The sequence below is a fragment of the Benincasa hispida genome, chromosome 1, assembly GCF_027475165.1.
Source record: "Benincasa hispida cultivar pf3 chromosome 1, pf3_genome.v1.1, whole genome shotgun sequence".
NCBI lineage: Eukaryota > Viridiplantae > Streptophyta > Magnoliopsida > Cucurbitales > Cucurbitaceae > Benincasa > Benincasa hispida.
Window position 1 is genome coordinate 72,372,506 of NC_143478.1, and position 25,328 is coordinate 72,397,833.

At 28.7% G+C, this 25,328-nt stretch overlaps 1 protein-coding gene across 4 annotated transcripts; it reads right to left on the bottom strand.

The window, feature by feature from the left end:
* Nucleotides 1-13,136: 13,136 nt before the first annotated feature.
* Nucleotides 13,137-16,371, bottom strand: LOC120090689 (protein indeterminate-domain 7-like). Of its 4 annotated transcripts, none has more exons than XM_039048409.2 (4): nt 16,229-16,371; nt 15,507-15,707; nt 14,875-15,274; nt 13,137-14,303 (listed from the first exon to the last, which is right to left on the bottom strand). In XM_039048409.2, the coding sequence occupies exons 1-4, from the start codon at nt 16,305-16,307 to the stop codon at nt 13,364-13,366; spliced, it is 1,620 nt and encodes a 539-aa protein (XP_038904337.1). In that variant the 5' UTR covers nt 16,308-16,371; the 3' UTR covers nt 13,137-13,363. The 4 variants fall into 4 exon arrangements, with proteins under 4 accessions (XP_038904337.1, XP_038904348.1, XP_038904345.1 ...); XM_039048420.2 differs by having other exon boundaries at nt 15,901-16,231; XM_039048417.2 differs by lacking the exon at nt 16,229-16,371 and adding an exon at nt 15,912-16,226.
* Between the last annotated feature and the right edge of the window lie 8,957 nt (nt 16,372-25,328).

Sequence of the window (25,328 nt, forward strand, 5' to 3'; positions counted from 1 at the left end):
AATAAAATTTAGTATTTATTAGTCTTCCTTCTATCAATTTTGGAGACATATTTAACATGAGGCTTTTTGAATGAAAAAATTTCTTATTATTTATCCAATATTCTTTGATAAAAATTAATTTCAAAGGAATAACTTTAAGATTTATTGAAAGTACAAACATTTTATGTGAGCATATGAAATTACATAACTAAAACTAGAAAAATTACCATTTTGGTAACCATTTTATTTTTCGTTTTTGGTTTTTGAATATTAAGTCTATTTCTTCCTCATTTTTTTGTAATGATTTGCATATTTTTTAAGTACGTTGAATTCTTAGCCAAATTTCAAAAACAAAAATAAAATTTCAAAAGCTACTTTTTATTTTCAAAATTTGGCTTGATTTTTTAAATAATTGGTAAAGGGTAGATAACGAAGGAAGAAATTTAGAGATAGCAGTAGTATCTACAAGTTAAACTTTCAATAACAAAAAACAAAAAATCGAAGGGTTACCAAATGGGACCTAAGAGATTTCACAATGTTTATAAGATACACGAGTTACTTTTTTTTATTGCCGATTGATTTTGAAAAGAAACACATTTTATCAAATAATTTGAAAGTAGATAACTAAAATAGAATGATATAAAAATATAAATACTAAAATGATATAAGGGTTTCATTTGTAGTTTTCTATTTTTAAAATTTATACCCGTTTCCTCTCATTTTCCCTATTGTGGTTTTCATCGATCTTAAAGAAATAAAAACAAGTTTCAAAAACTTTTTTCTTAGTTTTCAAAATTTGTTTTGATTTTTTAAAATATGAATAGAAAGTAAATAGAAAAAGATAGAAATTTATGGGTGAAAATAGTATTTATAAGCTTAATTTTTAAAAATAAAAAATAGAAAACTAAATAATTATATCCATAATTAACCTAGTTCATTTTAAGTTTTCAATTTTCATCAATATACTGTCAAAATACTGATTTTTTAACTTTAAAATGGAAATATGTTATTAATGTGTGAAAGACAAGAACATTAATAATTTGTTCCATTTAATATTGGTTAAAAAAGTGATGATATGAAAATTATTTAATATGCAACATATACTTTGGCAACCCAATTGGTAAAAAAGGGCACCTACATGAAAATTTCCTACACAAGGATCACATCCATTGTTTAAAGAAAGTTAATTGACCTCTAAACCAAGTTATAATGCACTAAATTAAACTCGGAGATGGAAACTTCTTCTTTCTTTTTTTCTTTTTTTCATTTTTCTAAACTCGTACGCGAGCTCATTATCTTTTAAGATCACAATAAAGTAGGATATGTTTGGATTAATTAATCTTTAAGTGTTTAAAACACCTTTGTAAATATTTAAAAAGTCAATCCGAATATATCCTTACATCTCCATTTTCATGGACAAAATTAGGTGAATAATAATAATAATATAGTTTATATCCAATAATATAGTAAATCAAATTACTTAGTAAATTCAGAAATGATTCTTATGAGTAGAACTCATGACAATCACCTTATTTTATTTGATTATTATCTAGATTATTATATCTAGAAGAAGGAAACATATTTCTACGGCCATTTTATAAAAAAAAGATTATATTTAGGATAAGTTTGGAATAATTTTTTAAAGTGGTTATAACTTTTTTCTCAAAACACTTTTAGAAAATGGTTTTAAAATCTTGGAAAGTCATCCAAATTGGACTTTTATCATATTTTCATGGGTGAGATGATTGAATAATATTGTATGCTTTTCATGAATATATACTTGGCTAATTTACAAAGGTGAAGCTTCAATAAATGAAACATAATGTCAATTTAACAATCATGTCCATGTTTACCCATTTATAAAGTATTTTTTTAGTACTCAATTTCTACTAAAATCAACATAAGAATCAGAAGACATAAAATTTTCAATGTCATATCATGGTTTTTTTTTTTTTCTTGGAAAAGATGGAAGAAATTAGAAAGAAGCTCCATTCCCATAAAAGCAATATTGGGTTTTGCTCATTAAAGTATATATATGTCAAGAACAAAGGGGGAATATAATTAAAGGTCAAAGCTTTTAAGAGAAGTCAAAAGAAAAGAGAGGCCTAGTATATATGGTCATGGTCAAACTCAAAGGGGATCCAAAGTAAAAGGGGTTGTTGCATTATCATAAAAATAAAATAAAATAAAATAAAATGAGATGAGAAATTGAAAATATGATGATTGAAAATGGAGGAAGTCAACTTGAATTGTTTGAATTCCAATGCCCTTTATTTTAGGGGCAATGGTGTCTTTTTATTAAAAAAAAAAAAAAAAACCTTTTTAAGGGCAATGGTTAAGCTATTGTAAAATGAAAATGAAAATGAAATTTTAATATATATATATATATATATATATATATATATATATATAAATATATATGCCCTTTGCCTTTGCCAATACCTACCCAAAATGTCTTTAAATGTCCAAGGCGCATTAAGGCGCAATGGCCCTCTGGAATCTAGACACGAGGCGCACACAAAGGCATGAGCTTCTTTTTTGTAAGGCACATTATATATAAAAATATTTCATTACAAATATGAAAAAAAAGACCAAAAACACAAGAAGTCTTATATTTAGACTTAGTCAACTTGATTATTTTAGTTAATAAAGAATGAAAACCCTTAAATATTACTATTTTTTTAAATAATAAAAAAGCCTCAAAGTTCAGGATTTTGAATCAGGTGCACGCCTTATTTTGTGAGCCCACCTTTCCAAGGCGAGGCGCCAAACCTGCACCTTGAATCTAGACGCACCTAGGACACATTACTACCCACCACAAATAAAATTAGAGATAATAAATAATAAATAAAATATTATTTATTAAAAAAATTATTGTGCAAAGGGACAAACCAACCCATTCTTTTCATCATTCTTTTTTCTGAATACACTACACAAAATTAAAGCATCTTTGAATCAACCCCTTTTCTTTTAATTTCCACAGCCTTTTCCCTTTGTGTATATATATAATATACACATATAAAAGTATGGTTCGATTCTATTTTACTCTTATTGTTGAAGTTTTGTTTTGATGTTAATTATTTATACATAATTCTTGTCTAAGTTTTACATAAAATATCAACATTTTGACATCTTTCTATATGTATTACCATTAAGTTTTTTTTTAAAAAAATGAATTAATAATTTTTTTCCTAAATGATGAAAATTTAATATGATTCATGGATTCTTCCCTCTTGAGTGGAAAAGTTGCAATATATGTGTGTATATATATATATATATATATATATATATATGTATGTATGTATGTATGTATGTATGTATATGTATGTATGTATGTATATTGTGATGTAAATTAAAGATGGAAAGGGTGTGATAGAAAAAAAGTTCTTTCATCTCCCTAATTGCCAAAATACAATTTATTTATTTATTCTTTTTTTTTTTTTGGGCTTAAGCTGGGCTTAAGCTAGAGATAGTTATGTAGACACGTTAGAGATGCCAGCCTGGCAGTTGTGCTAGGGTTTCGGATAAAATTGTCATCCTCTCAAATTATCCAAATTTCTTTTAAAGTTCAATTTTTTTACAAGTATATGAGAGGAAAATGTAAAAACGAAGAGAAATAAGAGGGTTTTTTTTTTTTTTTTTTTTTTATGATACAAAAAATAAAATGAATAGTTGTCAAATTATTTTTAAGGCAATGGATTAGATACAGTCTAGAGTACATCTAATCTCATGTAGCTCCATTTTTTGTATAGTAAAAAAAATAAAGATAACTTAAAATAAATTGCCACATGATAAACTTTTATTATGTGGCAACTGTATGAGTTGCATAAAGGTAGGTTTCATACAATAAATAAGGAAACGTTTAGGGCAAGAAGTTGGTTATTATAGTTGGGTTATAACAATTTTTATTTGGAGTATAGATTATTTTAGTTTGAGTTATAATATAATAATGTATTTGAAGTGTAAACTATTTTACTTTGAAAAAGGAATAGTAAACAATGTATCAAAGAATAAAAAAATAATGAAGGTAAAATAGTAAAATCTGTATCAAATAGTAAATACGGTAGCAAATGGGAGTTTTGAAATAGTATTGACGATCGCTAATTGAGTAATACAAAATAGTATTTACAGTAACAAGAGGTGGTTATTATAGTATTGGAATAATCCTTACCCAAACACACCCTAAGTTTTTTCTTATATTTAATAGCGGCAAGTTTTTTTTTACTAATTAACAATAAAAGAGTATTAAATTTTTCAAAAACAAAAACTTTTTCGATATAAGGTCTCATGAAGATGATACAAGATTATAATACTCGATTTATTTTTTCTTTTAAATTTCTATATAGATCATTTTTTGACAAAGAACTCAATCCAAATATATAATTATCTTTGTGAATGTATAATTCTATGGATATTTAATTTTATTGGTCAGAGAAGTTTTAGGATAGAGTCAATAGGAAGTTTTAGGATATATAGATCATTTTAATGTATAATTCTATGTACATTACCTCTATTTAATTTTTTTTTTCTTGATCACTTGACATCAACATCTGTTTCTGCTGTAGATTCTGAACTTACCCCCAATCCTTCCTGTTCGTCATTCCACCCGGGTAAGTAGACCTCTACCCCATCTTCAAGATTTTCACTATTTCTCCACTATTCAGTCTTTAGTTGAACCGTCATCTTATCATGAGGCTAGTATTAATCCTCTTTGGCACCGGGTAATGGATGAGGAACTTCAGGCATTAGAAAAGACTTATACTTGGGATTACATTGATCTTCCCCTGGGCAAGAAACCTATTGGCTATAAGTGGGTTTATAAAATCAAAACACAATGATGGCTTTATTGAATGTTATAAGGCTCTTGTTGCAAAAGATTTCTTTCAAGAATACGACATTGACTATGAAGAAACATTTGCTTTAGTAGCTCAAATGATATATGTCTAAAGTCTTTTAGCTATTATCGCTACTAAACAGTGGCCTCTTCTATAAATGGATGTAAAAAATGAAATTCTCAATGGAACTTTATCCGAAGAGGTGTATATGAAACCTTCGTCTGACATGACTTCTCCACCTCATAAAGTATGTCGTCTTTGACAAGCCTTATATGTTCTAGAACAAGCCCCACGAGCATGGTTTTCCACATTCAGTTTCACTATCACCCAACTTGAGTTTACTTCCAGTTTTCATGATATCGCTCTTTTTACATGGCAGATTCCTCATGGTATTGTTCTTCTTATTCTCTATATTGACGATATGATCATTACAGACGATGATCTTCAAGCTATATCTGACTTGTAAACCTATATGGGAAAATACTTTGAGATGAAAGATTTTGGTCCACTTAGATATTTTCTTGTCTTTGAGGTCTCATCTCGATCTGATGGATACTACCTATCTTAGGCTAAATACGCTTCCAATCTCCTAGCTCAATCTGGTGTTACTGACTCAGCCACATCATCAAAACCACTGGATCTTAATGTTTTGACCTCTTTTGATGGTATTCCTCTTAAAGATGCCATCGTTTATTGGCAATTGGTTGACAGTCTCATTTACCTTACTATGACATGACCGGATATTGCATATGTTGTTCATATTGTTAGTTAGTTCATGGTTGCTCCTAGGACTATACATTTTACTGTTGTTCTTCGTATTCTTCGCTATTTCAAGGGTACTCTAGGATATGGACTTCAGTTCTCTTTGCAGTTATCCCTGGTATTATCTGGCCACTATGATGTTGATTGAGCGGTGATCCTACTAACAGGCGTTCTACCTTAGGTTATTGTTTCTACCTTGGTGACTCTCTTAGTTCTTGATAAGGTAAGAAACCGAGTGTTATCTCTCGTTTTAGTACGAAGTCTGAATATTGTGTCCTGGTCGATGCTACATCAGAACTATTATGGCTATGTTGGGTTCTTGCTGATATGGGAGTGCTTCAACTGTCTGCGACTTTCCTTTAGTGTGACAATTACAGTGCCATTCAGATTGCTCATAATAATGTTTTTCATGTGCGCACCAAACATATTGAGAATGATTATCACTTTGTTCATCATCATCTCTTGAGTAACACCCTTCTTTTACAATCTATTTCCACTGCTGAGTGTCACAATCTAACTTTGAGATACTAGATTGTGAACCTACTTGTACAGATAGTGCAGTGGCGACATATGAGTGTCGACACATCTGGCAAAGACAGAGGGACAAGAGAAGTGCCATGATGCGATCGAGGAGGACGGTGCATCATCCAATCCACCAAGATAAGTGGCAAGCATACCATGTTGAACATTGAGTAGAAAGACAAGCAACTATGTCATCGATGGTGTCAGTGACAAACTTCGTGGAGGCTAGATGGGGCCCCGGGCTGTGACCTCGGAAGGTTAGGTTCTGTGGCGAGTTTGGACGAGCGGCTCTAAAGTTAGATGCATATTGATAAGATATGCAATCACGTCGAATTTCATGTCAATCGAAGTTCAGACGAGCGCTCTACGTTGGTGAGTGACAGTTCACCACATTTGATATGCATGGGTGGCAAAGAGGAAAATGTTCAGAATGCAATATAGGGGGAGACATGGTATCAACTCTCTATCGCCCCTAGGCCCTGTGGCCTAAGTGAGCTACCCCATGGCACATGCGTGTGTCATGGCGTGGGCGAGCGTTACAAGACATGTGTCATGGGCATCTTCCATTGAGAATGGGATCTCATGGACAGTGTCGGACGGATAGGTGTGCCGACATTGCACCCCTTCCCATGGGCTAGAGGTTCGATGTAGCACCTGGTATATCGTTTTGATTTGACAAGGACTCGGAAGAGTCTAAGTCTCAATTATGTTCGGATGGATGGATGTACGAGAAGTCCTAAGTTGGATTGTTGCCCATGGATCGGTTGATGATGGTTTTCGATAAGCGTGCCCGAACATGAGAGAGAAAGCTAATGACATCCCGACACTCGGATGGCATCTTAAAGCATCAGTTGGACTCGATGGTTCTCGGTTGGTCCGATACTTGCTCAAATTGTCCTGGTAAGCAGTGTAATGGGCGTAAAGCCCGGTAGGTGACCATTAGGCCGGTAGAAGCTCGGTAGGCACTGAAGTAGGCCGATAGAGTCCAATAAGCATTGTTATGACCCGAAAAGTCCTGATAAGTGTCTGAATCACCCGGTAAGCCCCGATAAAGGGTTATAAGCCTATATTGGCCAACGAAGGGCCAGACCTCTTCTCGAGGAAGTTTCAAAGCGATGTAGAAGTATGAGGGACGTGTTATTGGAAACCAAGACGACGAAGAGAGATACGACGTTGCTTTATGACGACCTTAGTCCTTAACCTCATATATGGGCAAAGTTGAGCCTCAGGACTTGGCCTAGAGCAGAGGCAAGTTGGCTAGAGTTGTACAGAAGGAAAAAATACACGTACGACGGCGTGTATGGCCGAATGAAGTTCAATTCCGCATGAGTTTAGTTCGGTTGAGGATGGAATAACCTCGCTTAAGGTCAGACGGAACTTCAAAGAGCCAAGCAAAAATGAATCGGGACTTGAGCAGCCTTTAAGGCTGACCATGATCAAGGGCGAATCATGGTACCGCACGGTTGGAGAAGTACGACTGTGACACTGAGCTGCGAATCATGGTGCCGCACGGTTGGAGAAGTACGACTGTGACACTGAGCAGCCAACCGATATTTTCACTAAAACTTTCTCATCCGAACGCTTCCTCCAGCTGCATAATAAACTCAACTTGATTCCTACTTTACCACGTGAGTTTGAGGGAGGATATGAATGTATAATTCTATATATATTTAGTCTTATTGGTTAGAGAAGTTTTAGGATAGTTTGAGTCATTTTAGGTTCTGTAGGTCTTATTTTTGGTTTGTTGGTATTGTATTTATACCCCTTATGCACTACTGTAAATGATACTTTTGATAAATACATTGCTTACAATCTTAATCATTGAAGTACACTTAAGTTAACAATTTGACCAATATTGAAATATTTGAAATGCCTTTCTACCAAACAAAACATGAAATTAAACCTTCTAAAAAAAGTGAAAATATAAGCTATGAAATATGATTAATAAATGTGGAGCATGGTATATGTTGATGCCAACTTTTAGATAAGAAAACCGTACTTGACTTTCACGTGATAGCAACGGTAAATTTGTAATTTGGGAAGAGAGGACATGCAAAATAAAGAACAATAGCTCTGATGCTAAAGTCAAAGATGAGAATGGTAGAATAGAGAATAAGTCAGAAGTTTTAGTTGTAAATTAAGATCTAAATTCCATATCAAGTTCAAGTTTTAGTTATCTCATATGGAGAATGAAATAAAGCTTACTTTTTTCCTTCTATGATAAGAATGTGGTGGATGTTTTCTAATCCTAATAAGTTAGAATTAGATATGATAAGATAATTGATTAGTTGACATATGTACTATTTTGAATTAAGTTTACTTTATCTTGTATTTATCTTCACTTATCTTTTCTTGATTTTTTGGTATATTTCGTCAAGTGCAAATTCACATACGATAGTATATATTTTTATCGACATGTCTATGTATTCGACATTGTCCATCGACATTTCTATTACATCATAAAAAAATCAATAAAAACAAAAAGTTAGCAACAAAATGTCACTGATGTGAATATAATATCGTGGTGTGAATTGTTCTTGTCGGTTGCTCCTCAAGGTTAACACAACGCCCCCTTCAGATATGCATTCGTCGAACGAAGGTGTTGTGTTAACCTTGAGGAGCAACCACCAATAGCGATTTGCGTTACAATTGTGCCGAATTTACTTTCAAAATAGTAGTTTCCACGGTACAACAACTAGCTTCTGGATGTGTAGGACGACTAACAAAATAAATAAAATCTTTTAACTAGTTTAAATAACGTGTCAAAAAAATCTTATCGATACCATTATTTCATTAATATTTTTATCACAATTCTGTAAAATCGAAATCTCAATATTCGCATGATTTGAATAAAAAGAAAAAAAATTAAATAGAGAGAGGAAAAAAAAAAAAAAAAAAAGAAAAGTCGAACACGGGTTGTTTGGGAAGTGTGCATCCCTTACTGTTCTGTCTGCTTCTCTCAGTATATCCCCACAATTTCACATGGACCAAACAAACACACAACAAATAAATAAATAAAATAAAAAGTTGGTAATATAAATTTAAAAATAAAAATAGAAATTGGTATATAAATATTTTCAAAAGAAGAAAGTCAGAATAATTGTAAGTGGCAAACATTTATAACAGAGAATGGTATGTTTGTCTATTCTCGTGTTCATCATTTTGTTAAAAAGGTTCAATCTTTCAAAACAAAAACCTTTAATTTCTTGTCCCATTTGAAACTTTTTATCATTTTGGAAGTGGGGAAATATTCAACACTACTCATTCAAACTCAATTATATCTTTGCCTTTTTTTCCCCTTTTTTGAGTTCAAACAATTCTATTGGGAATTCAAAATTCTCACTAACTATTAACTAATGTCTTACAATTAAAATATCAATATAGTTAAAGTTATTACAATCGATCACGTCATCTTTAGCCTTAACAATTGTCATAAAATAGAGGGAAAAACATATTTGAAGAGAAAATATGCTCTCACCTTAAACATTGAGGCTGAATATTAAAGATGTATACCTAAGTTAAAATCCACATATAAATCCGGCTTCAAAAGTACGGTAAAATATATAAAATGTAAAGAAATAACCTAAATACATATCATTAAAACAATAAATAATCCTAAGAATTTAATAAATAAGTTAATTTGACCGAAATTAAAATAGTTTAACATGATATTAGAGTAAAATCTCATTTTAAAACAAAATGAGAGAGAAAGGGTATGCAATATATTGCAACCCCACTTCCCACTATCTATACCATTCTTTTTAAATTTTTATATATAATGTACATATATCTAGAAAGTGTGACAAATCTTTCACATCCACACACACACCCTAATTAATTATTCTCTCATATAATTATTTTACTATAAAGTTTCTCCAATAGGATCCACTTTTTCTTATCATAGGCTAATTATCACATTGTTGCATGGCTCTTAATGCTTATCCCTTTAATCTCTCTCTAGATATCTCCCTTTGATAATAATGTCTTGTTTTTCAAAAACAAATAAATCAACCAATGAATGGATTTATAAAATCAATGTATATAAGTTATGCACAAATCATTATAATTGTATTAAATAAAATATTTATGGAAAAATATATATAAGAAGAAAATAATAATTTTCTATATAAAAAAAAGCTAGTCATAATTTTATAATGGAAATCAATTTTAGCTAGAGAGAGAGAAAGGTAATGGATAGTGATTCTATACATTGGGATTGATTCCCATTTGCACCCACATAAGGTGTCAAAAAGCATCTCTCTCTTTTGTTTAGCAAAAAAGAAAAGGGCAATATTTAAAACACAAGCCCCCAACTTATACACATATTCCTTCCTTTGCCCATCAAGATTCTTTTCATTCAAGAATCCTATGCTAATTTTAAATTTCTCTAAACCTAAAATATCCTCGTCGCTCTTTTATATTTTAATAATTAGATCAATATTGAGATGTACCCATCTTTACGCATTTCATTCTCATTACACACAAACAAAAAAAATTACCATATACAATTTAATGAAATGCACAAATATAGGTACAACTTAAATGTACTAAATATTTTTCTTATAAAAGGGGAGACTTTTGGGTGTTTTTTTATATGGTCTTTTCTTAATGAAAAAGGCTTCCATTATAAAAATAATAATACTACCAAAAACTTACCTCCATTAAAAACATATATATATATATATTCCTGTGCTCTAGCCATTATACTGATCAGTATCATTCTTAAAGACAAAGAAGAAAGTTAGTGCTTTTTCTATAGCTTTTTATAAAAAGACTTCTAATAATTATATACAAATAATCATATTAAAAAACTCATTAAATGATTTTAAAGACCATCAATTGCATTTTAAATTGGGGGATTATGAAGGACACAATTAATTAAGTTATGTCAACTAAGTATAGTTTCATTGATATAAGATATACGTATATTCTTCATGAAGATATTAGAGGTTTGAATTTCTCTCACCTCAAATTGTTATGTACTTAAAAAAACGATATAATATAATTGTATAATTATGAATAAATTACGTATTAAGAAATTATTTCAATATATTAACTTTTTCAAATTTATATTTAGTAGATTCAATTTTTTGTATTGATTAATGTTTCTAAATTTTAAATATGATATATTTTTCCAATTAATTTGATGAAATGCATTTACACCTAGTGGAATTGAAAATTTATGGTGAATGATTTTCAATATAAAATATAAACATGGAAAACTTGATAATGAATAATTAAAGGCTAAGAAATAACATAAATGCAAGGACTAAAAGTATTCTTCTTCTTGTATATATATCAATTTATTCTATTAAATCACAAGGTGATTTGTTGCTTTGCCCTTTTGAATTTGAAATATTAAGGCCTTGTTGGTAACTATTTTATTTTTTATTTTTGTATTTGAAAATTAAGTTTATGGACACTACTTTCACCTTTGAATTTCTTCATTTGTTATCTACTAATCATCGAACGGTTTAAAAAATCAAGCCAAATTTTGAGAATTAAAAAAAGTAGCTTTAAAAAAGTTGTTTTTATTTTTGGAATTTGACTAAGAATTCAATTATTGTACTTGAGAAAGATGCAAATCATGGTAAAAAATGTAAATGATGTAGACTTAATTTTTAAAAATAAAAACAAAAAATAAAATAGTCACTAAACGATGCCTAAGATTTTGATTATAAAGATTTTCATTTTCCAATTTCTATTTTCTAGAAATTGTTTTGTGTTCATATAATTTTTTAGGATGATATTTACTTCTTTAAATAAATATTTAAATTATTAATCAAATTTCAAAAAGAGAAAGGGATACAAATTTTTAAAAGTTATGTATTCTTTGTTTTTAAAACTAAACTTGAATTTTGAAAATATCGGTAAGAACTAGATAATAAAATAAAATAAAAACTTACCACAAATAAAGAAAGAACCAAATAATTTTTAAACGGATCCTAGAGTAATGGTTTCCAAATTGTTTGTAATATTAACAGATTTTATTTTATTTATTTATTTATTTAAAGATACATTAATATTAACAGATTTTGTTCAACATCTTCGGAACAAAAACAACAAAAAATACTTTAAAATATTTTTTAAATAAAATAAAATAAGGATTTTAAATAATGGTGTTTCAACTGCAAATTAATCTTAACATTAATTTCTTTAGCACCCTTTAACAATTGGTTTGTAAAATAATTTGTCAAACAGCTATTTTCCATTGTAAAATACATAGAAAAATTCAGGTGTACTTATCTTTGTATATTCCTTCAAATTATCCAATCATAATTTGTCATGCAGTAAATTTACCTTACTTCTGTTTTGAAATATTTTAATTTTCTTCGTATGATAAGAGTGGAATGCATAAAGATAAGTGCATCTTACTCAAATATGTATCAACTTATTTGATTTATCACAACTCTAATGGCTTTAGAATTTTATCTATACAGATATAACATAACATCTACCTTGAAACTTTTAAATCTATATGAAGATAATTACCCTAATTTTTCTCACTTTTTTCCCCTTTTAAACAACACCCACATATAAACATTAGAGAATACAATATACCAATTGTTCAAATATATGATTTATGCACAAAATATATAATGGGGAAGGGTTTAACCTAGGGTTCCCTTTCACATTTCCAAGGAAAATTAGGTCAGAAGAAACTATAAGCATGTATGTAAATGAGAGGAACATACAACTAAAAGTCACATAAAAGACAATGATGTAAGAATAATCGACCTAGTTGAGATATCCAAATATGCCTATTGATCCTCGACCTCGATGTCAAAAATTTAAAACCTTGTACTTCATAATATCAAGGGAGATACTATTGGAATTTAGCATAGACAGACATAATTGTGAATAAAATATTTAAGGACTCCATGTCCATCACCATTAATATGTTATTTAATTCTATGATGTATATTCTATATACATACTATATATTGAAACTCCAATTTATGAATCTAGCTAGGGTTTCTCAATTACCAAAAAGGGTTTTCTAACCTCACATAGGACACATTAAAGAAATTCCAAACATGGGTTTAACTTTATAATTTCATTCATACCAAGGAATCCACTAAGTATTATACATTGAAATATATATATATATCCATAAATACAAAAACATATAGAATATTATGATCCAAAAATTCCTAATTCAAGAAATGGTGGTCCTTCCCCCTTAGGGGAAAAAAAGACCCCCTTTGTAAAAAAAAATAATATAATCTAAAAAAGAAAAGAAAAAAGGAAGTTTGAATTTTGTTCTAACCTTGCCAAGTGGATTGATTTTGAATTTGAGTTTGTTGAGGAGTTTGAGCAGCAACATTATTATTATTATTATTATTGATGCAATTACTATAACCAGCAGCTGCAATATTACTCAAAAACTCAGTATGAGAAATAGCTCTCAACCCCAAGAAATCTCTTGTACTCAGCCCTGCTTGATGATCAATATTTTTCTTGAAAACCCCTCCAAATTGCTCTAATTCAAAAGAAGCCCCTCCTTCAAAATTGGTTTTATTCCTGTAGAATGGCAGTGCATGAGAAAGCCCTGCAGCTTCAGTGGTACTACTACAATTACTCGTACTGCCCATCATCATCAAAGTCTGATTCTGTTGTTGATGAATGTCACGTGAGGAGGAGGAGGCGGAGGACAAGTCAAGGCCAAAATTACAATTTGTATTATTATTATTATTATTATCATTATGTTGTTGAGGAGTGATTGTGTGTGGTGGCTCAGTATTACTACTCATGGTAGCTCCCATTTGAGCTGCTTTCTGAAGAAGTGCTGTGGCTGACATGTGAGGAGAAGAAGGGGAAGCACTTTGGATTAGATGAAGAGAAGTGGGACCAAGATTATTATGATTAGGGTTTATAATTTGATGATGATTGTTGTTATGATCATTTGAGGTTGAATTGGGAAAGCCTAACCATGGGGGAATATTAATATTTTGTTCTTTCTTGAGAGAATTAAATGAGTTGATATGATGACTATTATCTAAGGGAGGACTATTGAAATGGGTTTGTTGTGTAATTTGGAAGTTTAAGTGAGAGATATTGGGAGTGGAAGAAAGTGGAGGAAGAAGGTGGTTTTGATTAGTATTAATATTATTGGTCATTAGTATTGGGTTTGATGTAATGGCTCTTGCACTTTCCTCTGCTAAAGCATCACAAAAAGCTCTATGCGTGATGAAACTATCCCTCCTGAATATTATTCATAACAAAAACAACCCATGAAAATTATCAAACACAATAATTAATTCAAATCACATTAATGAAGACCAAGTTAAAATTACAAAACCTTTAAATTTATCCATTTGGACCCGTTGCAAATGTAGTAATCAAAATTTAGATTTAGTTCTCCAAATCTATAGCGATATATTATATCATTGATAGAAGTCTATCAACTATAGAGCCTATCACTAATAGATTTTACTATATTTGTAATTCTTTAAAAATATTGCTATATACTTAATTATTAACCCTAAAATACTATCCATTGCAATTATTTATGTTAGTTCTTTTTTGAGAAATTTCCTATATCTATAATCCAATTTAGATCACTGAATTTATCGTAATCTATAAACTCAAGCCTTTTAAGATGAATAGAAGTTTAATTAGTATATGAGTTTATGATTAACATATGTGTCTTAAATCATTAGGATGAAAACATTAGGAGTGTGATAATTTCACAAAACTAAAACAGTAAAAACTCGTGAGTGAATCTGTAATTTAACCGCAATACGAAGTGTATATATAATCATATTAATTTTACCTTGAGAAAAGGGTTCCACAGTCACATCTGTACTCTCTAGTGCCACAAGTCTTGGAATGAGCTTTCCAATCTGATTGAACTGCATACTTCTTAGAGCACTTATCACATTTCCATTTCTTCTCACCATGTTTTCTACAAAAGTGCTTTTTGATTCCTGTCAAGTCCCCTAATGCCCTTGATGGGTCATGATGAACACAACTTGTTTCTGGGCACACATAAACTTTCTTCCTTATTACCTCTTTGTTTGTTCTTTGCTTTAACTTCCATGGAAGATTATGCCCTCTTCTATGAAGCTGAAGATTCTGATCTCTCTGAAATCCCTTACCACAGATCTCGCATACGAATCTATTCGTCGCCATAAGCGTCTTCGGCGATAAAGCTATCACTTCTGCATCTGGGTCTATCATCAAAATCGAACAAATCAATTATCATCAGATCCGTAAAAAATAAAATAATATAATATAATGTAACTGACAGTTTTACACCGTTGAATCTATGAGAATTATAACAAATCATAATTTTCTAAATTGATGTGTTACGTAAACATAATTATTTTAGATTAATTTCCATATTACAATTATTATTTGATTTATCATGAGCTTGTAAAAAGAGAGAGAGAGAGAAAAAAAAACCTGGATTTCCGGGGAGGTTTCTCTTCTTTTTTGGTGGTGGTGGTTGGGTAGTAGCAAAATACTGGCCGGAGTAGTTGGTCGGAATCTGATCGGAATGGTTGCCGGAGCAGGCACTAGCTTCACCAGAAGCCGAAGTTAAATTGGACAAATTTTCCTCCATAGCTTGAGCTTGTTGTTGAAACAACAAACTTTTTATCATCCCTAAGATATTATATATATATAACAAATAATTAAATTAAGCAAATAATAATAATAATAATAAATTTAGAATTGGAAGAGAGTGGATGGATCTTAAGACGCAGGAAAAAAAAAGAAGTAAAATCCAAGGAGGAAAGTGAACAAAAGAAAGGACCTAAAAAGTCGTCTCTTTTGATCATTTTCTGCATAAACTTACTTAAAACTCACCAAAGCTCTTGAATTTGAATCTGTGTTGAATTTGGCACTCACCCAAGAGACAATTTTCAGACACTTTTTTTTTTTTTTTTTTTTTTTTTTTTTTTTTTAAATATGCATGAAAGAGAGAAGAGATGAAGAGAGAATAAACAAAATTCTGAGAGAAACAAAATCCTGGGTTTGGTTTTTGGTGAAGTAAATATTATAAATCTTGATAATACCAATGAAGTAGAATAATTAATAGCCACCCAAATATGAACAAAAATAATAATAATAATAAAAATAAATAACCAGAAAGAAGAGAGAGAGAAGGGGAAAAAAAGGGTTACCTTGAAAAAAAAAATTTGATGTTGTGTTTGTTGAGTGGAAATAATTATGTACTGAAAACAAGTCTAAAAGACAATACATAAAACCACAAAGAGGCAAAGGAAATTGAAGCCTACGGCTGGCAAAACCCTTGATGTTGCACTTTCTGTCTTTTCCTCTGTTTTTCCTTTTTCTTTTTTATTTATTTATTTATTATTATTATTATTGCCTGTAAATATTTTTTTGAAAAATATTTGGTACATCTCGAGTAGCGATATTTATTTTTGTACATATTTAATTGTTCAATCACAATTTTTCACATGGTAAAAAAAATCTTCTTTTTTATAAAATATTTGGAAAAAATGTGTTTTTGGTTCTTATAATTTGGGTTTAGTTTTTCATTTGGTCATTGAATTTCAAAGCGTCACATTTTTATCTCTAAATTTTAAGGTTAGTTTTGAATTGGTCTTTTAAGTCTCAAAATGTTTACACTTTTTTTAATAGAAACAAATAAAAGAGCACAATAGATGCACTTGAATATCTCAACGATGTCGTAAAATATTTACATTTTTTATCATTGAGTAAATTTTAAGTTTTGTTTCAATTTAGTCTCTAGAGTTTTAAGATTTATATTTTTAACCTTGAATTTTTTTTTTTCTTTTCAAGAAAACTTTGATTTTCCGGTGAAATACTTGATGTTTATTAATTAATTTAATTCGTTTAGATTAATTATAATTACATTAGTTTTCACTAATTTTTCATCACACTAAAATTAATTAATTTGAAAAGAATCATACCGTAACTATTTTAAATTAATTAACTAAAAGTTAATGGCAAATACCAAAAGCATTAATAAATACTCGAGGGTAAAAGTGTAAAATATCATAATATAGGGGATCAAATGAAAACTAAACTCAAAACTCAAAGATAAAAATGTAATTATTTGAAACTTAGAGGCAAAATGAAAATTAGATTTGAAACTTAAAAACCAAAATAATATGTTTTTCTCTTTGATAAAGACAGATAGAGGTTGATAGAAATCTACCAGTGTCTATCAATGATAGAAACGGATAAAAGTCTATCATTGATAGACGCTGATAGAAGTCTATCAGTATTTTTTTGTTATTTTTGTAAATTGTTTGACATATTTACTATTATTTTCGCTATGCAATTAAAAGAAGTTGCACAAAAATTGGTGAACCCTAGATGCACCAAATATCATTAATATATTATTATTTTGTTACATTTTCTTTTGGGCAAAGTTTTGGAATTTTCCTCCCTTAAAATACCACTCTTTTACAAACAAACTTTTCTCACTCTCTCTCTCACATAAAGGTTTGCAACTATTACAAAAGCCTGTCTTAGTAAAAAGAGAGTATCATTTTGTATATACCTTAGAGTTAGAGAGAGACAGAGAGAAAGAGAGATTTTTTTTTCTTCTTTTTTTCTCAATTTATTTCTCTTTAGATCCATCATGGGAAATGAGTAGATCCTTTCCCCCAGCTTTCTTTCCAATTACTTTGGCATCATTGATCCATTATTGATTTTACATCAAAAGCTTTCATCATTTTAACCATAAACCCATTTCTATCTTTCTCTAAATAATTCTCTCTTATCAATCAAATCGAGTATATCGAATCACCTACTCCTAATGGTACTCTTTTTCTTCTCTTTCAAATTTTATATAACTTGCCTCTTCACGTAAACCTTGTTACGAGAAGTAAAAAGTTGATTAATTATTTAATTAATTAAGAAATATATGTCTTCATAAAAAATATTAAAATCCTAAGCATGAATATATTTACGAGCGATTCTAAAATGATTTGATAATAGTTCGAATTGATCATCCACGTCAAAAAAAAATCAAAACAAGTATGACAGAACAAATAGAGAAATAGACAATAAGTACCCTCACTTCAGATTGGTTTTAAAATTTATATTTATATATATAAATATTAAAAAGTTAAGATTACAAAACTCTAATTGTTTCCTCTAAAAATAGAACAAAGAAGGAAAAGAGGGGAATTTTGCCGCCCTCTCAATTTTCTTAAGATTTTAATTATGGTTACATGGATAAATAAGTTAAATTAGTGAAAATTTATTTTTAAAATATATTTTTAGTGTATGAACTTTTAGGAATAAGTATGTTTGGATTTTAAGTTTCCAAGATGTATATTTTTAATTTCTGAATTTTTAAAAATAGATTTAAATTTTTTTAAAACAATAATAATTATTATTATTTTAAATAATTATATGTCATTTTAAAATAAAAAAAATAATTTTTTTAAAAAAATCTTCTCTCCAAAATTATTTGTAAAATTAATTTTCTGATTTAAATGGTCATATAGTTGTTTAAAATTATAAAAAAATTACTTCAGGTATCTTTGGAGCTTATTCTTACAAATTTATGATTAAAAAAATTAAATTTTGAAAACTTAGAGTTCAAACACACTTATTCTTAAAAGTTTATGAACTAAAATTTTGTCCTAGATTTTACCCCGATATACAGAATGAGATGTGATAACAATAGACTCAAATGTGCAATGGAATCGACGGTCAAGCATTCCTGAACTTAAACAAACTATTTCTTCCTTAATTACCACTAACTAATCACTCGCATCATCCTTTTCTCCCCTAGATTATTTAAAACTTGGTACTTAGTTGCTCAAATTATCAATTTGTTCGAAATTCTCCCAAAAATATTTCTCCTACCTAATTTATCTTTAAAATTTATAGATTAAAAAGATAGTTTTCTCAAACTTAAAAATCTAATCGATCGGCTATTCAATTCTTGGGCTGCTACTTTGTTTTCTTATTTATTAATTATCTACTTGACAATTTTAATAACTACAACTCTTTTTAGTCCTCGAAGAAAAATGAATTATATTATATTTTCTCTATTTAAAATGAAAATTGTTCCCACCATGAAAATGATTAATTTTTCTCTAAAATATTGAAGTTTCCAAATTAACAATGAAGAAAGTGTTTAAAAATGAGTTCTAAAATAAGAAAAGTTGGCGAATGACGATGACACACAATTGAATTCGATTTGACTGCATGCATGTCCTTCTCAAAACATTAGTACATTAATGACTTTTATTTTTGTTACCATATTTCCATTTTCCTAAATATTCCAAAAGGAAACTCTCTTTCTTTTTTTATTATTTAAAAAAAGATTAACCACTATACTAAAAGAATTCAACAACATTTATATAGTTAAAAAAAATTGGAAAAGAAGAAGATTGTAACATTATTCAATAAAATATGTACTATATATATATATTCGGAACCTTTTATATTGTGCTCTGTATATGCTTTGGAAATTCTTAATTTATTTATTTTATTTAATAGCTGTTATTACCATTAATAGTCAATGTTCAAAAGTTCTTTTTCTGATAGATTATAAACAACATGCTTTTTTTTATTATTATTATTTTAGTTTAACACCACTCAATATTAATGGTGGAAGACACCTAGATTAATTAGATTAAAATAGGAGAATGAAAATACAATTCTATGAAGAGAGAAATGATGTGTGAATTTACAAAAATGAATCTAGTTCAATTCACGTTAAGTGTACTATCAATTTTAGGATTAAAGGTTTAATTCCAACCTCTCTCTATATATAATGTGTAGAATTAGGTAAGTTTTTCATTGATCGCAGGCTAAGAAATATTTTAGTCCTGCAAGAGGACCATATTTTCTTTGTTCACCATAGATTTGTTTTCATAAATATTTGTGACTCATATTAAAGGGTCTTACCCTATTTTTAAAAGTATGCTAGCATGACACACAATAAATGAAGTAAGTATAGAAAAATGTTCATATTCCCATAGTGTAAGATTCTTTGTTTTCAATTTTTGTTTAAATACTACTTTAGTCTCTATACTTTTGGTTGTAGTTAATTTTGGTCCTTATACTTTCAAAATATTCATTTTGGTTCTTATACTTTCAACTTTGGTTCATTTTAGTCCTATACTTAAAAAATGTTCATTTTAGTCCTTGTACTTTTAACTTTGGTTCATTTTGGTCCTTATAGTTTTAAAAAGTTATCATTTTTGTCTCTTCATTTTCACTTTTAGAGGGTAAAAATGGTAACTTTTTTTAAAGTTCAAGGACAAAAATAAACCAAAGTTAAAAATACAAAAACCAAAATGAACATTTTTAAAGTATACGGACCAAAATGAACCGAAATTGAAATTATAGGGACCAAAACAATCATTTTGAAAGCAGGGGGACACAAATGAACAAAAACCAAAAGAACAAGGACCAAAGTAGTATTTAAACTTTTTTTTTTTTTAATGCAAGAAGCAAGCGTGGAGGAAATTTACAACAAACCCATTCTCATGCCAATATTACGTTGGGACAAAACTTCAGCTAAATTGTGTCATGATAGCTTTATCCGATGATATTCTGTGTTTAGATAGAGTTGGTAATTTCAACCATCGTTGGGTCGGTAGAATAACTCTATTTAGATTCATATCGGCGTCGAGATTTCCTTTTCCTCAAACCTCTTTTCAGAAACCTTATGAAAAACTTGTGGATTGAGAGAGGAACAATAGAATGTTCTCCGACAATATTTGGGAGGATACTATTGCTTTAGTTGAGCTTTGGTCCTCCAAGTCTTCTCTATGCAAATTACCATGTATCTTCTTCATGGTTTTTAATTGGCATTCGTTTTGTAATCTTTGTATGTTTATATATATATAAACTTTCATATATATATATATGTCCAAATTTAGTTGAGTACTTTTTAATATATCTTAAAATTAGTATTTAAAGCTAATATTTCTGCAAGACCTATTAAAATAATAATGATAATAAGTTTAACTCAACCATGCAAATATGTTTACCAAATTGAAGTTAGATCAACATAGGAAGTAAATCTTTTTAATTAGCTGAATTTAGTGAAAAACTAATGGTGAAATCACTTGGGTCTAAACTAAAGTATTTAGAAAAACAATGACAAACATTTGAAAGTAGAATATATGACTAAAATAAAACAAATCCTATAATATAGGAACAAAGAATTATGTATTTTAACCTAATTTATATTTTGATATCACATTATCTTTTTTCCAATTAAATTTGGTAGCAAAAACAATTTCCAAACAAGCCTAAAAGCATCTAGTTTTCAATTAGATTTATGCATATACATGTGAATGCATGCATTAAGATAGATCTAATTATGGGTTATTTATTTATTTATTTATTTTTTTAAGTGTGTTTTGTCATTTTCTTGTTTTATTCTTTCCCAATGATTTGGTTTTTGAAAACCATAGCATTGGCTAGACCAAAAGTCTCCACACACACTATATGCTCTCTCCCAGCTCATCCATATCTCTAAAATTCTAAATTAAGCAAATAATTTATTTCCTTTTTCTTTTATGAATAGGTTTTAATCATTATTAATATAAAATTATTGTATCATTTCATGCATTTACTGTTCCATATATATATATATCTACACATTGTAGAATTGAATTTAGTACACACATAATATTTTTTTATTGCTGCCAATATTAAGTCACTTGTATCCACTTTACTCACTATCTAAATCAAAATAAAGAAATTTAATCATAATTTTGATCTATTAAACTATTGTTTTCTTTCCATATGTTTTTTTTTTTATTTTTTATTTTTTATTTTTTATTTTTATAGCTGGTCATTACCCTCAAATTATTTGTTTCAAGATCTATTTTTAATAGTCAAAATCAACGTTAGTTTAATCGGTATAAAATATGTATGGTTAATCTTTATTGAAGGTTGTTCAAGTCCAAAGGAGTTCTAAAACTTGCACAAGAGGTCCGTGCATTCCAACAAGGAAAGTCCAAGTCCTCTCCCGAGTTTCAGGTTGACCAACCAAGCTATAGAGTTTCACCAAAAGGGATAATCGAGCTGAATTGCTACTGGCACTCTGCAACATTGAGAGTCGCACATGTTAATTAATTTTGGCATTGTTATATTGCACATATCCCAAGCGAGAGTCAAAAGATTGATCATATAAATAGCCTCACACCAAGAACCTCAAGGGGTAAGTAATATTCTTTTTGTGCTTAACTGAACTAAAGACCTTGTGTACTAACTTAGATATCATAGTGCACGCGGTTCAACATCATATTGATGCGAGTGCTTTTACCAATAAGCTCTAGCGATGTGTTAGAACTTAAGAGAAGTTTGGAGGAGTGTTAGAGGGCTCGTTCAAGTTTCCCACGCCTATATAAATTTTGAAGTTAGGAGTTCTATTCTCCTTGCCTAATTATATTATAAAACTATAAATAAATAAATAAACAAAAGGGTTGTATTTAAAAATTAAAAAATGAACCAAAATATTTACAAATATAGTAAAATTTTAGAATTATCAATGATAGATGCTGATAGACACTGATAGACTTCTATCAATGGGCTATCAATGAACACTGATAGCCACTGATAGCTATCAGTACCTATAAACGTCTATTATTGATAATTCTAAAATTTTGCTATATCTTGTAAATATTTTCAACAGTTTTACAATTTGAAATAATTCTCTTAAACAAAAATACTACCTGGCTAGCTAATTTTAAAAAAAAAAATAAAAGAAAAATAAAAAGTATATTTGTAGTTTTTAAAATTGGACAAATATTCAAAGTAAAAACTTTAAATAATTAATTAATTGTTTTTTTTTTAAAAAAAAAAAGGTAAGATACTAAAACTTTGAAAAACATAAAACCAAAAACCAACAAAATGATTAAAATACAAAACTAAATGAACACTTCGGAACAAATTTGGTAAAATATGAATACAATATGTATTATTCAATAATTGATAATGCAAAACAGCATTGCACATGACAGTTTAATTTCCTCTCTGGAATCCATGCTTTGATGCTTACCAATTCAACAATATTTTGAATGAGACTTTATAACCAAAACCCATTCATATTGATTAAGAGATAAAGAGAGAGATCAACATCTGAATATAATACAACTAATTATTATTATTATTATTATTATTCAATGTTTTAAAAAATGTTTTGCATATTTCGTTTTCTTTTTAAATAAAACATATGCGTAATCACCTAAAAAAAAGAATTTTAAATTTAATTTTTTAATTAATTTTTATTTTTTAAAATTTTACCAAATTACAATGTGGCTAATGTCCCCCGCTAAATTCTTTGGGACATAATACTTCCTTACTGACTTTTTATTTATTTAATAACATAAACATTTTTCAACAATTTAATGCTGGCCAGCAAAATACCTTTTGAAAAATATACAAATTTTTCATATATAAAAGTAAACATTTTTTGAAAAATATATAAAATTTTCAACAATTACGCTATATGGTCATATATAGACGTAATATTTTTTTGTCAAAGTGAATTTAGTTTAATGGTATTGACATACACTTCGATTCAAGAGATCGGAGGTTTAATCTCTCTGTTATACTTAAAAAAAACTAAATTAAGTAGACATTTTTTTTAAAGTTTTTTTTTCTTAAATTACAATAGTTTAAAGTTTTAATTATGAATATATGTAATAAGTTTATAATAATAATGATTGGCTTTTGAATGTAGTCTCATGAGTTTTCGAAAAAATATACAAAATGTTCGTGAATGACATGATATAATAATGTAGGTTTAAATATCAGTTTTTTTTTTGGAAAAGAAAAGTTAGTTTCTATTTTTCATTTCTGTAATTTTCGATTGAATTTATTATCACGTCAATAAAATAAATCAATGACCCCCAGCTAAATTCAGTAATTTCTTTAGTGTATATATATATATATATTAAAGCTACCGACGGAAGTGTAGATAGGAAGTGTCAAACTAATCAATTGTTGTATCGTGAAATGACCACCGTTTTGAAAACAATTTATGGAGAAATTGTAAAAAATAACACCATCAACTTTCCATCAAAGCTAGCACACTTTTTGAAAAGTTGTTAAACTACTTTTTCTTGAAGATCCACCATTCACTTGAAAATTTTACTTTCTTTAACATATCCATTGTTTTGGCCTTTTTGGGCCTCTCGTAGAGATTAAACTCCTATATTTTAATAATATTTTCAAGTAATGTATCCAAATCTTATACAAAATATTATATATTTTCAATTTTTCTTCAAATTCGGTTATTTTTATCAAATATTATATTCAATTCTATGTAATTTTAGGTTTTTTTCTTTTGTTTTTTTTTTGTTTCTATATGAATTTATAAATATCCAAATAAATTTACCAATTAAATTTTTTCAGATGAATGATTACATTTTGATTTTTTTTTTAATTCTAGGAAAGATTAAATTTTGCAAAAAGAAAAAAAAAAAGGTAATATATGGAAAATATATAAAATCTTAGTATTAATCTGTCCGAGAATTCACCAATCTCCATGTTAATCTGCCCGAGATTTATACCAAAATTTTATATATTTTCCATATTTTATCTTTTATCTTTTTTTTTTTTAATCTTTCCAAAAATTTAAAAATAAAAATCAATAATCTAATCCACCTAAAAAGATTTATTTGGATAATTGGTAAATTGATTTGGAAATTAGAAATTTGACTAAAGATTTAAAAAATCATGTAAGATTTTGATACAATATTTGGTAATCGAATTTGGAGAAAATTTAAAAATATATTAGATATAGTATAAGATTTAGGAAAATCACATAATATTTTGGAAAAATTACTAGAATTTCAGTTTAATCTCTCTGACATGTACTGAGAAAGGCCTAGTAGGGCCAAAACAATAAAAAAAAGCTATTTTTTTAAAAAACTAAATCTCGGTGGTCGATCTCATCCATGATGAACTAAGAAAAACTATTTGGACGAGTTTTCGAAAAGGTGCTAATTTTATAAGATGAAAACTTAAAAGGTGTTATTTTTTTATCAACTTTATTACACAATTTTGATGCTAAATCATTTATTGTGTTGTTCATTTCTATTAGAATTTAAAATAGAGTTTATTTATAATGGATCGTTTTTAATATATATATATATATATAATCGAGTTGTATTTATTTTTATTGTAAACTTCCAATTTCATCATTACACCTCAAACTTTGGTGAATCTGATTCCTAACCCTTGAATCTTAAAAACAATTGCAATTTGAAAAGTTACTAATCACTAAAACAAGTATTCTCGTGA